Source organism: Gymnodraco acuticeps, unplaced genomic scaffold, assembly GCF_902827175.1.
Source record: "Gymnodraco acuticeps unplaced genomic scaffold, fGymAcu1.1, whole genome shotgun sequence".
In the NCBI taxonomy this organism is placed as follows: Eukaryota; Metazoa; Chordata; class Actinopteri; order Perciformes; family Bathydraconidae; genus Gymnodraco; species Gymnodraco acuticeps.
In genome coordinates this window covers 1-15,070 of record NW_022992189.1, presented here as the reverse complement: position 1 = coordinate 15,070, position 15,070 = coordinate 1, and the positions used below count along the sequence as shown (strand labels likewise).

Sequence of the window (15,070 nt, the reverse complement as noted above, 5' to 3'; positions counted from 1 at the left end):
ATACAAGACAAGACAGAAGGAGGAATATGTCACCTTCAATCAGGAATACACATGGAAGCTGCGCGTTCCAGCTCCTCCACCTGTTTGCACGTCGAGCTGCTTTTACTGCTGGTTGGTGTGAATTTATGGACTGCTGATGTTAACCGTTCTATTTTTACAGCGCCCAGGTTTCCTGTAATTTATTACCACCAATGTGACACAGAAAACTCACACCCTAAGGAGATTTAGAAATAAATTCTGGAAACAATTCAAAGACTCATGTCTCATAAAAACGATGCCTTCTGGAAAGTAACATAACTCCTTTAATTAGTTATTATATTATTGCAGTTAATGATGTGAGTAGTTGCAGGTGGCTTGGCTTTGTTAACATACTCTTTTACACCTAATGAGCTCTTTTTATTTGACCAAAGACATCAGCTCTCAATAATCTGAAACAGGTTTTTAGTGCATAATTATACGAGCTGTTTTCCTCCACACTTCTTCGTTTAAACTGCTTCTCCTTTGTGTCTCAGGGTCTGGGCTGCGATGAGTACCTGGGATCAGGAAAGGTGATGGACAGGTGCGGTGTGTGTGGAGGAGAAAACACAACCTGCAGGCTCGTCTCTGGAGTCTTCAAACACAGTTTAACGAAGATCGGCTACCACAAGATAGTGGAGATCCCCGAGGGAGCCACCAAGATCAACGTGACAGAGATGGTGAAGAGCAGGAACTACCTAGGTGGGAAAAACACTTATTAATTTATCAAGATTCAGTATTTAGTGAACTGAGTGACTGATGAATAGACTGGACAAAAGGGCTGACTGGATGCTTTGAAAAATGTAAAAGATGGTTGTTTATTCCATACAGTTAACTTACTAAATGTCGACTCAATTATTTCCTAAATGAACGCAAAAACCAAGCGATTGTTACACGCTGCCAACAAATCAAGGTCTAAAGACTTTTCACTTCAATAGGCCACATCTCTAGGCTGCAGCAGCTCTCCAGAGGGGTTTGTTCATACATCATTCATAGCCTGAATTATACTAGGGCTGCTCGATTATTGCAAAAATCATAATCTCGATTATTTGGGTCAATAATTGATATCACCATTATTAAAAAACGATTATCCATTTACTTTGAAAACATTAGTTGATTACCCTGAACTTGAAGTTTAATTCAACTGAAAAACCAATACAAAATTCATAATAATAATAATGAAAAATAATCGTTTTATTTCGATTACGTTGTTTTCGTAATCGTTGCAAGCCATTATCGTAATTGCGATTAAAATACGATTAATTGAGCAGCCCTATGTTATACCTAAAATAGATATTTTACGGCTGTTGACAGTATTTTCTGATTTATGGAGTGATACAAAGAGATATCCAAAATCCCTTCTGTAGAAACTTTAGATTATAATATGACTACAAAAGGAAACAAGAATTTTAAACCTGACTTTATCCAATGTTCAGGTTTGTGTTCCTGAAATGTTTAAATATATTTAATTAAATAATGGATAATTTGCATATTTAAACATGTTCTTTCAGAAAACTTGTAATATAAAAAACAATTGTCTTAATGTAAGTAATTAACTGGAGACATGTCTTGCTAATATATTTAAGTTAAAACAATTACCCAATTCACCTGTAGTGTCTCGCCTTAAGTGCTCATAATGAATAGATGAAAACACACGACACAATCTCATGCTGTAAATGATAAATGAATACAAACTATGGAGATTTCTGCCGTATAGAGCTCTGCCTTTTCTCAAACTAATTATACAAACTTATTGGCACTTCTCTTGAGGTGCACAAAGCGCCAATACATATTATATGCTGACAAAAAGGTATTTATACGTAGCTAAGACAGGTACCTCCTTCTCTCAAAACTATTACCAACACAATCTACGTTGATAAATAGCCGTGGCGCTTTAAGAGGTTCTCTCACCTGAGAGCTGTCATCACTTTAGTATTATTCTGTCTCTGTACAATTTCAAAAGCCATCCCCAGCATCTATCTGTGAGAGTTTCGCCTCCATATGCAGAGATTGTAAAAGTACACACATCCTTTGCTCAAGTAAAAGTGAGCAGTAAGTAGATGAAAAGTAAGTATACCAGAAAGTACAGGTATTTGTGTTCAAAATGTAAGAAGTAAAAGTAACAAGTCGTCAGAAATATAAGAAGTGGAGTAAAGTAGTGATACCAGAAAATGTACTTAAGTACAATAACAAAGTATTTGGACTCCACTACTTCCTACCTCTGGTCATATGTCTCTCTGCTAAATGTTTTCTTCTGAAGGAGTGATAACGTCAGGACTTCGACGCCAAGTATCAACACTGAATTTATTTTACATTCAGACAATAATCGACTCAACATGGGTTGGCTAAGTGAACTGCAATTTGGAAAAACCCATCAGGGATTCTTGTCCTCTCCTTGCTCTCTGTCTTCAAGTTTCTCCGCAGCATGTTAGTGTGTTAAAATCATTTCTAACAAAAGCACTGAGAGCATAAGTTGAAGTGAGAACACATTGTTTTACTCCCTGTTGCCAAGCAGTCTGAGCAGTTAGTAATGCGAATCAGAAAGACTTATCTCAGCCCTATTTCAAGTCACTCTGCATTTTTATCGAGAGTAATAGAAAGTGACAGTTTTCATGGCGAGTTCTGCCTCAGCTCAAAACACATGTAGAAGGAAGAGGAATCCCTGTCCACTGCATGTTACACATTACATATATCTGGCAATACAAAGTCAATGGTAAGTAATGGTAGAAATAATTAAATGATAAGTGTGTGATTCGTTGACATTTGACAATTCCACATTTCCAGCTGTGCAGGCAGCAGCAGTAGCTTGTGAATGAATTAGATCGGTCTGATAAAAACGCACGTTGGGCAGTATCAGTTCCCTCCCCCCCCCCCCCATCAGTTTCCCCCACCCCCCCCCCCACCCCACCTCAGCCTTTCACTGAAGCCCCAGACCTCAAAGAAACACCACACAGATAATTGCCGTCATTACTTGCAATGCTAGGACACATTAGTGGGTTATTTCCAAAAGTGTCTGCTTTAATGTCAGACATTGTTTAATGGGAGCGATGCCAAGACTCCGTATGGCTGCTTCTCTCGAGGAAAGTGTATTAGGCCTCACCATTCTTTCTAATGAAAGTTGGAAAATGTGACCACTGTTAAAAAAAGGACGAGAAAACACTACCTTTCAAACACCAACTGCATTCGAACGTTTTCTTTAATCTGATGTGACCATTCATACACACACAAGAACACAGAGTTGTGAACAGCCACACATGTACAGTACGCCTACATTTGCACATCAATGATATTCACATTCTAACTTAGAGTAAGTTATGTCCCCCCACACCTTCCTTTTGTCTGGAAGGTGTGGGGGGACATAAGCACAAGAAAAGTGTGTATGTGTTTGTGTGTGTGTATGTGTGTTTGTGTGTGTGTGTGTGTTGAACATAATACACTCAAACCCATTCATTTCCATATGGCGGTCAATTCTGACTGAAAACTTCATGGGTGTTTCACTGTTGAATAAATAACTAAATGCAAGTGGTGATCATCAATTGCATATTTTCAGAGGCGTAGTGTGGAGGATAACATAAGGTCTTGAGGCACTTGGATGAAAAACACAATATTTATGATGAAAAACAAAGTCACTCGGTCACTTTTGACCCGAAACGCAAGAGAAGGGTAAAGTAGATTTGTTTGAAAAAGCTAATGTTTTTTTGGGTGTAAATTAGGGCTACACGATATTGGAAAAAACTGACATTGCGATTTTTTCCCCCTGCGATATGAAAACATACAGGAATTGAAGAAAAGACCGTTTTTTTTGTCCGCAAACCATCCTTTCTTGAACTTTAATGCGATACAATTGATATTTTTTTAACTATATTTAACCGGATGAAGGATTTTAGTCACGGACGTCTAGATCTTAAGTTATCAGAGCAACAAGCTGAGCTAGCTCGGTTAGCAGCGCCGACCTGCCCTGGAGAAACACATGAAACTACTTTATTCAGTGTTTCTACCTTTAATCACCGGGTCCGTTGGCTTTGGAGATTTGATTGTGATTGGTGGTTTTCTGACAGAGCCTGCATGTCACTCACTCAAGTACCGCTGACATGAGAGCCGCGCAAGTTTTCCTTTTGTAGCAAGCAGCAAAATAATTGTAACATGACGTGTTTGAGTTAATTTGCCTACTTAATATCACACGTCCTTAAAAAAAAAACGATTAACACGTCCACGCGATGTGAATAACGCGCATATCGCGATTATCGTCACAACACGATATATCGTGCAGCCCTGGTGTAAATGAACTCTACCAGACCAGGGAGAATGTGATGTCACAAATAAAGCGCTTCACATACAATACTAAAATACTGTACTTTGAGCATGATATTAGACTTGATAATTACTTATGAGATACAATCAAAAATATTAATTAATATTTTTTTCCAACATTCCAGTCAGAATTGTTCCATTAATTGTTCATGTACTAATGCAAACTAGGAGACATGGCAGTAGTCTAGCAGCAGCCACAGTGTTTCCTCCCACTCTTTCCCCTCAATAGGCCTCTGTTCTCACTGTGCATCTCTAATGTGCTCTGAGTTGTCCAAACACTTCTTTACAAGCCGGTCTAACGTTACACTCCTAATGCTTTTCTAATGGCGCCTTGTCCTTAATCCATGAAATCGGTGGAAAAAGTTTAAAGGGGATTTTGTTTCAGGATTTGCATGCCAGCACAAACAGGACATTTCTTTAAAAGTGCACGAGCGAGCATTTATTCTGTTACTAATTTGGGTGCAGAATGACCGTATCAGAGCTTTGTTACACAAATGTTTTACCTTGCTTCTCATCAATGGTTTTACGTTAAACAATAATTATGTGGAAGTGGCTTTGTGGGTATTTCCCTCTTCATTAGAGTCGGGTGTGATGTGTGGTTTCTCTCCAGAGGTGGGGAGTAGTGGATTACAAATACTTTGTGACTGTAATTAAGTACATGTTTCTGGTATCAGTACTTTACTCCACTACTTATTTTTCTGACGACTTTTTACTTTCTACTTCTTACATGTTGAACACAAATACCTGTACTTTCTACTTCTTACATGTTGAACACAAATACCTGTACTTTCTACTTCTTACATGTTGAACACAAATACCTGTACTTTCTACTTCTTACATGTTGAACTCAAATACCTGTACTTTCTACTTCTGTTTGAACACAAATACCTGTACTTTCTACTTCTTACATGTTGAACACAAATACCTGTACTTTCTACTTCTTACATGTTGAACTCAAATACCTGTACTTTCTACTTCTTACATGTTGAACACAAATACCTGTACTTTCTACTTCTTACATGTTGAACACAAATACCTGTACTTTCTACTTCTTACATGTTGAACACAAATACCTGACTTTCTACTTCTTACATGTAGAACACAAATACCTGTACTTTCTACTTCTGACATGTTGAACAAATACCTGTACTTTCTACTTCTTACATGTTGAACTCAAATACCTGAACTTTCTACTTCTTACATGTTGAACACAAATACCTGTACTTTCTACTTCTTACATGTTGAACACAAATACCTGTACTTTCTACTTCTTACATGTTGAACACAAATACCTGTACTTTCTACTTCTTACATGTTGAACACAAATACCTGTACTTTCTACTTCTTACATGTTGAACACAAATACCTGTAATTTCTACTTCTTAAATGTTGAACACAAATACCTGTACTTTCTACTTCTTACATTTTGAACCCAAATACCTGTACTTTCTACTTCTTACATTTTGAACCCAAATACCTGTACTTTCTACTTCTTACATGTTGAACAAACCTGTACTTTCTACTTCTTACATGTTGAACACAAATACCTGTACTTTCTACTTCTTACATGTTGAACCAAATACCTGTACTTTCTACTTCTTACATGTTGAAACAAATACCTGTACTTTCTACTTCTTACATGTTGAACACAAATACCTGTACTTTCTACTTCTTACATGTTGAACACAAAACCTGTACTTTCTACTTCTTACATGTTGAACACAAATACCTGTACTTTCTACTTCTTACATGTTGAACCCAAATACCTGTACTTTCTACTTCTTACATGTTGAACACAAATACCTGTACTTTCTACTTCTCACATGTTGAACACAAATACCTGTACTTTCTACTTCTTACATTTGAACCCAAATACTGTACTTTCTACTTCTTACATGTTGAACACAAATACCTGTACTTTCTACTTCTTACATGTTGAACCAAATACCTGTACTTTCTACTTCTTACATGTTGAACTCAAATACCTGTACTTTCTACTTCTTACATGTTGAACCAAATACCTGTACTTTCTACTTCTTACATGTTGAACACAAATACCTGTACTTTCTACTTCTTACATTTGAACCCAAATACCTGTACTTTCTACTTCTTACATTTTGAACACAAATACCTGTACTTTCTACTTCTTACATGTTGAACACAAATACCTGTACTTTCTACTTCTTACATGTTGAACTCAAATACCTGTACTTTCTACTTCTTACATGTTGAACCCAAATACCTGTACTTTCTACTTCTTACATGTTGAACTCAAATACCTGTACTTTCTACTTCTTACATGTTGAACACAAATACCTGTACTTTCTACTTCTTACATGTTGAACACAAATACCTGTACTTTCTACTTCTTACATGTTGAACACAAATACCTGTACTTTCTACTTCTTACATTGAACTCAAATACCTGTACTTTCTACTTCTTACATGTTGAACCCAAATACCTGTACTTTCTACTTCTTACATGTTGAACACAAATACCTGTACTTTCTACTTCTTACATGTTGAACTCAAATACCTGTACTTTCTACTTCTTACATATTGAAAACAAATACCTGTACTTTCTACTTCTTAAATTTTGAACACAAATACCTGTACTTTCTACTTCTTACATGTTGAACCCAAATACCTGTACTTTCTACTTCTTACATGTTGAACACAAATACCTGTACTTTCTACTTCTTACATTTGAACACAAATACCTGTACTTTCTACTTCTTACATTTTGAACACAAATACCTGTACTTTCTACTTCTTACATGTTGAACACAAATACCTGTACTTTCTACTTCTTACATGTTGAACACAAATACCTGTACTTTCTACTTCTTACATTTTGAACATAAATACCTGTACTTTCTACTTCTTACATGTTGAACACAAATACCTGTACTTTCTCTTCTTACATGTTGAACTCAAATACCTGTACTTTCTACTTCTTACATTTGAACACCAAATACCTGTACTTTCTACTTCTTACATGTTGAACACAAATACCTGTACTTTCTACTTCTTACATGTTGAACTCAAATACCTGTACTTTCTACTTCTTACATGTTGAACCCAAATACTGTACTTTCTACTTCTTACATGTTGAACCAAATACCTGTACTTTCTACTTCTTACATGTTGAACTCAAATACCTGTACTTTCTACTTCTTACATGTTGAACACCCAAATACCTGTACTTTCTACTACTTCTTACATGTTGAACTCAAATACCTGTACTTTCTACTTCTTACATGTTGAACAAATACCTGTACTTTCTACTTCTTACATGTTGAACTCAAATACCTGTACTTTCTACTTCTTACATGTTGAACCAAATACCTGTACTTTCTACTTCTTACATGTTGAACTCAAATACCTGTACTTTCTACTTCTTACATGTTGAACAAATACCTGTACTTTCTACTTCTTACATGTTGAACACAAATACCTGTACTTTCTACTTCTTACATTTGAACCAAATACCTGTACTTTTACTTCTTACATGTTGAACTCAAATACCTGTACTTTCTACTTCTTACATGTTGAACACAAATACCTGTACTTTCTACTTCTTACATGTTGAACACAAATACCTGTACTTTCTACTTCTTACATGTTGAACACAAATACCTGTACTTTCTACTTTTTTACATGTTGAACTCAAATACCTGTACTTTCTACTTCTTACATGTTGAACCCAAATACCTGTACTTTCTACTTCTTACCTGTTGAACACAAATACCTGTACTTTCTACTTCTCACATGTTGAACTCAAATACCTGTACTTCTCTACTTCTTACATTTGAACACAAATACCTGTACTTTCTACTTCTACATGTTGAAGACAAATACCTGTACTTTCTACTTCTTACATGTTGAACTCAAATACCTGTACTTTCTACTTCTTACATGTTGAAACAAATACCTGTACTTTCTACTTCTTACATTTTGAACACAAATACCTGTACTTTCTACTTCTTACATGTTGAACACAAATACCTGTACTTTCTACTTCTTACATGTTGAACACAAATACCTGTACTTTCTACTTCTTACATTTTGAACACAAATACCTGTACTTTCTACTTCTTACATGTTGAACAAAAACCTGTACTTTCTACTTCTTACATGTTGAACTCAAATACCTGTACTTTCTACTTCTCTCATGTTTGAACACAAATACCTGTACTTTCTACTTCTTACATGTTGAACCAAATACCTGTACTTTCTACTTCTTACATGTTGAACCAAATACCTGTACTTTCTACTTCTTACATGTTGAACACAAATACCTGTACTTTCTACTTCTCATGTTGAACTCAAATACCTGTACTTTCTACTTCTTACATGTTGAACCAAATACCTGTACTTTCTACTTCTTACATGTTGAACTCAAATACCTTACTTTCTACTTCTTACATGTTGAAAACAAACCTGTACTTTCTACTTCTTACATGTTGAACCCAAATACCTGTACTTTCTACTTCTTACATGTTGAACACAAATACCTGTACTTTCTACTTCTTACATGTTGAACACAAATACCTGTACTTTCTACTTCTACATGTTGAACCCAAATACCTGTACTTTCTACTTCTTACATTTTGAACACAAATACCTGTACTTTCTACTTCTTACATGTTGAACACAAATACCTGTACTTTCTACTTCTCTTACATGTTGAACACAAATACCTGTACTTTCTACTTCTTACATTTGACACAAATACCTGTACTTTCTACTTCTTACATGTTGAACACAAATACTGTACTTTCTACTTCTTACATGTTGAACCAAATACCTGTACTTTCTACTTCTTACATGTTGAACCAAATACCTGTACTTTCTACTTCTTACATGTTGAACCAAATACCTGTACTTTATACTTCTTACATGTTGAACACAAATACCTGTACTTTCTACTTCTTACATTTGAACACAAATACCTGTACTTTCTACTTCTTACATGTTGAACCAAATACCTGTACTTTCTACTTCTTACATGTTGAACACAAATACCTGTACTTTCTACTTCTTACATTTGAACACAAATACCTGTACTTTCTACTTCTTACATGTTGAACACAAATACCTGTACTTTCTACTTCTTACATTTGAACACAAATACCTGTACTTTCTACTTCTTACATGTTGAACACAAATACCTGTACTTTCTACTTTCTTACATGTTGAACCAAATACCTGTACTTTCTACTTCTTACATGTTGAACACAAATACCTGTACTTTCTACTTCTTACATGTTGAACTCAAATACCTGTACTTTCTACTTTCTTACATGTTTAACACAAATACCTGTACTTTCTACTTCTTACATGTTGAAGCAAATACCTGTACTTTCTACTTCTTACATGTTGAACCCAAATACCTGTACTTTCTACTTCTTACATGTTGAACTCAAATACCTGTACTTTCTACTTCTTACATGTTGAACACAAATACCTGTACTTTCTACTTCTTACATGTTGAACACAAATACCTGTACTTTCTACTTCTTACATGTTGAACACCAAATACCTGTACTTTCTACTTCTTACATTTGAACACAAATACCTGTACTTTCTACTTCTTACATGTTGAACCAAATACCTGTACTTTCTACTTCTTACATGTTGAACACACAATACCTGTACTTTCTACTTCTTACATGTTGAACACAAATACCTGTACTTTCTACTTCTTACATTTTGAACACAATACCTGTACTTTCTACTTCTTACATTTGAACACAAATACCTGTACTTTCTACTTCTTACATGTTGAACCAAATACCTGTACTTTCTACTTCTTACATGTTGAACACAACCTGTACTTTCTACTTCTTACATGTTGAACTCAAATACCTGTACTTTCTACTTCTTACATGTTGAACACAAATACCTGTACTTTCTACTTCTTACATGTTGAACACAACCTGTACTTTCTACTTCTTACATGTTGAACACAAATACCTGTACTTTCTACTTCTTACACTTTGAACAAAATACCTGTACTTTCTACTTCTTACATGTTGAACACAAATACCTGTACTTTCTACTTCTTACATGTTGAACACAAATACCTGTACTTTCTACTTCTTACATGTTGAACTCAAATACCTGTACTTTCTACTTCTTACATGTTGAACACAAATACCTGTACTTTCTACTTCTTACATGTTGAACACAAATACCTGTACTTTCTACTTCTTACATGTTGAACACAAATACCTGTACTTTCTACTTCTTACATGTTGAACCCAAATACCTGTACTTTCTACTTCTTACATGTTGAACTCAAATACCTGTACTTTCTACTTCTTACATGTTGAACACAAATACCTGTACTTTCTACTTCTTACATGTTGAACACAAATACCTGTACTTTCTACTTCTCTCATTTTGAACACAAATACCTGTACTTTCTACTTCTCACATGTTGAACACAAATACCTGTACTTTCTACTTCTTACATGTTGAACCCAAATACCTGTACTTTCTATTTCTTACATGTTGAACACAAATACCTGTACTTTCTACTTCTTACATTTTGAACACAAATACCTGTACTTTCTACTTCTTACATGTTGAACCCAAATACCTGTACTTTCTACTTCTCACATGTTGAACACAAATACCTGTACTTTCTACTTCTTACATTTTGAACACAAATACCTGTACTTTCTACTTCTTACATTTGAACACAAATACCTGTACTTTCTACTTCTTACATGTTGAACACCCAAATACCTGTACTTTCTACTTCTTACATGTTGAACACAAATACCTGTACTTTCTACTTCTTACATGTTGAACTCAAATACCTGTACTTCTACTTCTTACATGTTGAACCCAAATACCTGTACTTTCTACTTCTTACATGTTGAACCAAATACCTGTACTTTCTACTTCTACTTCTTACATTTGAATATCAAATACCTGTACTTTCTACTTCTTACATGTTGAACCCAAATACCTGTACTTTCTACTTCTTACATGTTGAACACAAATACCTGTACTTTCTACTTCTTACATGTTGAACACAAATACCTGTACTTTCTACTTCTTACATTTGAACACAAATACCTGTACTTTCTACTTCTTACATTTGAACCCAAATACCTGTACTTTCTACTTCTTACATGTTGAACCAAATACCTGTACTTTCTACTTCTTACATGTTGAACAAAATACCTGTACTTTCTACTTCTTACATGTTGAACACAAATACCTGTACTTTCTACTTCTTACATGTTGAACTCAAATACCTGTACTTTCTTTACTTCTTACATGTTGAACTCAAATACCTGTACTTTGTGTTCTTACATGTTGAACTCAAATACCTGTACTTTCTACTTCTTACATGTTGAACTCAAATACCTGTACTTTCTACTTCTTACATGTTGAACTCAAATACCTGTACTTTCTACTTCTTACATGTTGAACTCAAATACCTGTACTTTCTACTCTTACATGTTGAACCAAATACCTGTACTTTCTACTTCTTACATGTTGAACTCAAATACCTGTACTTTCTACTTCTTACATTTTGAACACAAATACCTGTACTTTCTACTTCTACATGTTGAACACAAATACCTGTACTTTCTACTTCTTACATGTTTGAACACAAATACCTGTACTTTCTACTTCTTACATGTTTGAACTCAAATACCTGTACTTTCTACTTCTTACATGTTGAACACAAATACCTGTACTTTCTACTTCTTACATGTTGAACACAAATACCTGTACTTTCTACTCTTACATGTTGAACACAAATACCTGTACTTTCTACTTCTTACATGTTGAACACAAATACCTGTACTTTCTACTTCTCTACATTTTGAACACAAATACCTGTACTTTCTACTTCTCATTTTGAACACAAATACCTGTACTTTCTACTTCTTACATGTTGAACCCAAATACCTGTACTTTCTACTTCTACTTCTTACATGTTGAACACAAATACCTGTACTTTCTACTTCTTACATGTTGAACACAAATACCTGTACTTTCTACTTCTCTCATTTTGAACACAAATACCTGTACTTTCTACTTCTCACATGTTGAACACAAATACCTGTACTTTCTACTTCTCACATGTTGAACACAAATACCTGTACTTTCTACTTCTTACATGTTGAACTCAAAACCTGTACTTTCTACTTCTTACATGTTGAACACAAATACCTGTACTTTCTACTTCTTACATGTTGAACCCAAATACCTGTACTTTCTACTTCTCACATGTTGAACACAAATACCTGTACTTTCTACTTCTTACATTTTGAACACAAATACCTGTACTTTCTACTTCTTACATGTTGAACTCAAATACCTGTACTTTCTACTTCTTACATGTTGAACCCAAATACCTGTACTTTCTACTTCTTACATGTTGAACTCAAATACTTGTACTTTCTACTTCTTACATGTTGAACACAAATACCTGTACTTTCTACTTCTTACATGTTGAACCCAATACCTGTACTTTCTACTTCTTACATTTGAACACAAATACCTGTACTTTCTACTTCTTACATGTTGAACACAAATACCTGTACTTTCTACTTCTTACATGTTGAACTCAAATACCTGTACTTTCTACTTCTTACATGTTGAACCAAATACCTGTACTTTCTACTTCTTACATTTTGAACACAAATACCTGTACTTTCTACTTCTTACATGTTGAACACAAATACCTGTACTTACTTCTTCTATTCTTACATGTTGAACTCAAATACCTGTACTTTCTACTTCTTACATGTTGAACACAAATACCTGTACTTTCTACTTCTTACTTCTTACATGTTGAACACAAATACCTGTACTTTCTACTTCTTACATGTTGAACTCAAATACCTGTACTTTCTACTTTCTTACATGTTGAACACAAATACTTGTACTTTCTACTTCTTACATGTTGAAACCAAATACCTGTACTTTCTACTTCTTACATGTTGAACACAAATACTTGTACTTTCTACTTCTTACATGTTGAACCAAATACCTGTACTTTCTACTTCTTACATGTTGAACCCAAATACCTGTACTTTCTACTTCTACATGTTGAAACAAATACCTGTACTTTCTACTTCTTACATGTTGAACTCAAATACCTGTACTTTCTACTTCTTACATGTTGAACCAAATACCTGTACTTTCTACTTCTTACATGTTGAACCCAAATACCTGTACTTTCTACTTCTTACATTTTGAACTCAAATACCTGTACTTTCTACTTCTTACATGTTGAACCAAATACCTGTACTTTCTACTTCTTACATGTTGAACACAAATACCTGTACTTTCTACTTCTTACATGTTGAACCCAAATACCTTACTTTCTACTTCTTACATGTTGAACACAAATACCTGTACTTTCTACTTCTTACATGTTGAACCAAATACCTGTACTTTCTACTTCTTACATGTTGAACACAAATACCTGTACTTTCTACTTCTTACATGTTGAACTCAAATACCTGTACTTTCTACTTCTTACTGTTGACACAAATACCTTCTTTCTACTTCTTACTTTGACACATACCTGTACTTTCTACTTCTCACATCTTCCAAACAGCTGGTTCCTTTAGTCTGATGTGTGTTATGCGTGATCATTATTCTTTAGAGTCATTGCGTGCCTATTGATTTGAACACGATCCGTGTATCCATCATTTCCTGGTCTTCTCTAAAGAAGAGGACCAATGGAAACGTTGTCATGTTGCCGTTGTTCAGCATGGAAACATTCATTAGCTAACAATGACATTATTGTTCTATAATTAGGGAGGTCAGGTACTCTTTAAAACAGTTGCTAGTTATGGGTACTTTACTGAAGTACATTTCAAAGCCCTCTTTACTTTTACTTGAGTAAAGAAGTTTAGTCAGTACTTCTACTTTCACCAGAGTATTTTTAAACACGAGTATCTGTACTTCTACTTGAGTAAAGCAGGTGTTTACTTTTGCCATCTCTGTTTCTCTCAGCTCTCCGCAGCCGATCGGGGCGATCCATCATTAATGGAAACTGGGCGATCGACCGGCCAGGGAAGTATGAGGGAGCGGGAACCATGTTCACATACCGGCGGCCCAACGAGATCAGAAGCACCGCCGGGGAGTCCTTCCTCGCTGAAGGGCCCACAAACGAGATCCTGGACGTTTATGTAAGTCACAAATGAACTCGGACCTTCAGATATCACAATACTGACTCTCCTTCTCTTATATTTACACTCACAAGCTTACATTTGGAATGATTTCTATTTAAATGAATGCCATTATCTGTCACTGATTAAGGTATAGCAATGCAGTTTAACAAACACACGGTTATTGTTTGTGACTTTCCCGGCATTTCCATCATGAAGCAGGTTGGTCTGCCAGAGAGGAGCTAATGCATAAGACCCTCAACTCACTTTTGCAAGTGGTGTAATACTTTGCTCACAGCATGTAGCTAGGATAAGAGAGTGATGCCAAAGACACTCCTAACAAGAGCACATCTAAAGATATGAGAATACATTTGACATTCAGAAGAAGGCGCATTTTCAAAACAATAAAGCTTCCGTCAACAGAGAAAAACTGCCGCCTCTAAGAGGATTAGTCAACAAGGTTGTTTTTTTTTTTTTCATGCTGAATAACTAATTTTATAAAGAAACGTTTGATTTAAAACACAGGATTTAAAGTGGAGATTTTTCCAATTATTTCCGCTTCGAACTAGATTTGTAAATAATCCCTTTTT

The 15,070-nt window shown here is 35.1% G+C and overlaps 1 protein-coding gene across 1 annotated transcript in view; it reads left to right on the top strand.

The window, feature by feature from the left end:
• The window catches only part of LOC117539151 (thrombospondin type-1 domain-containing protein 4-like), a gene marked incomplete at its 3' end in the record, with an annotated part of 73,997 nt that extends 59,496 nt beyond the window's left edge, over positions 1–14,501 (top strand). Inside the window, 2 exon segments of the mRNA XM_034205170.1 lie at positions 513–717; positions 14,326–14,501. Coding sequence (XP_034061061.1) covers positions 513–717; positions 14,326–14,501 — 381 coding nt within the window.
• Between the last annotated feature and the right edge of the window lie 569 nt (positions 14,502–15,070).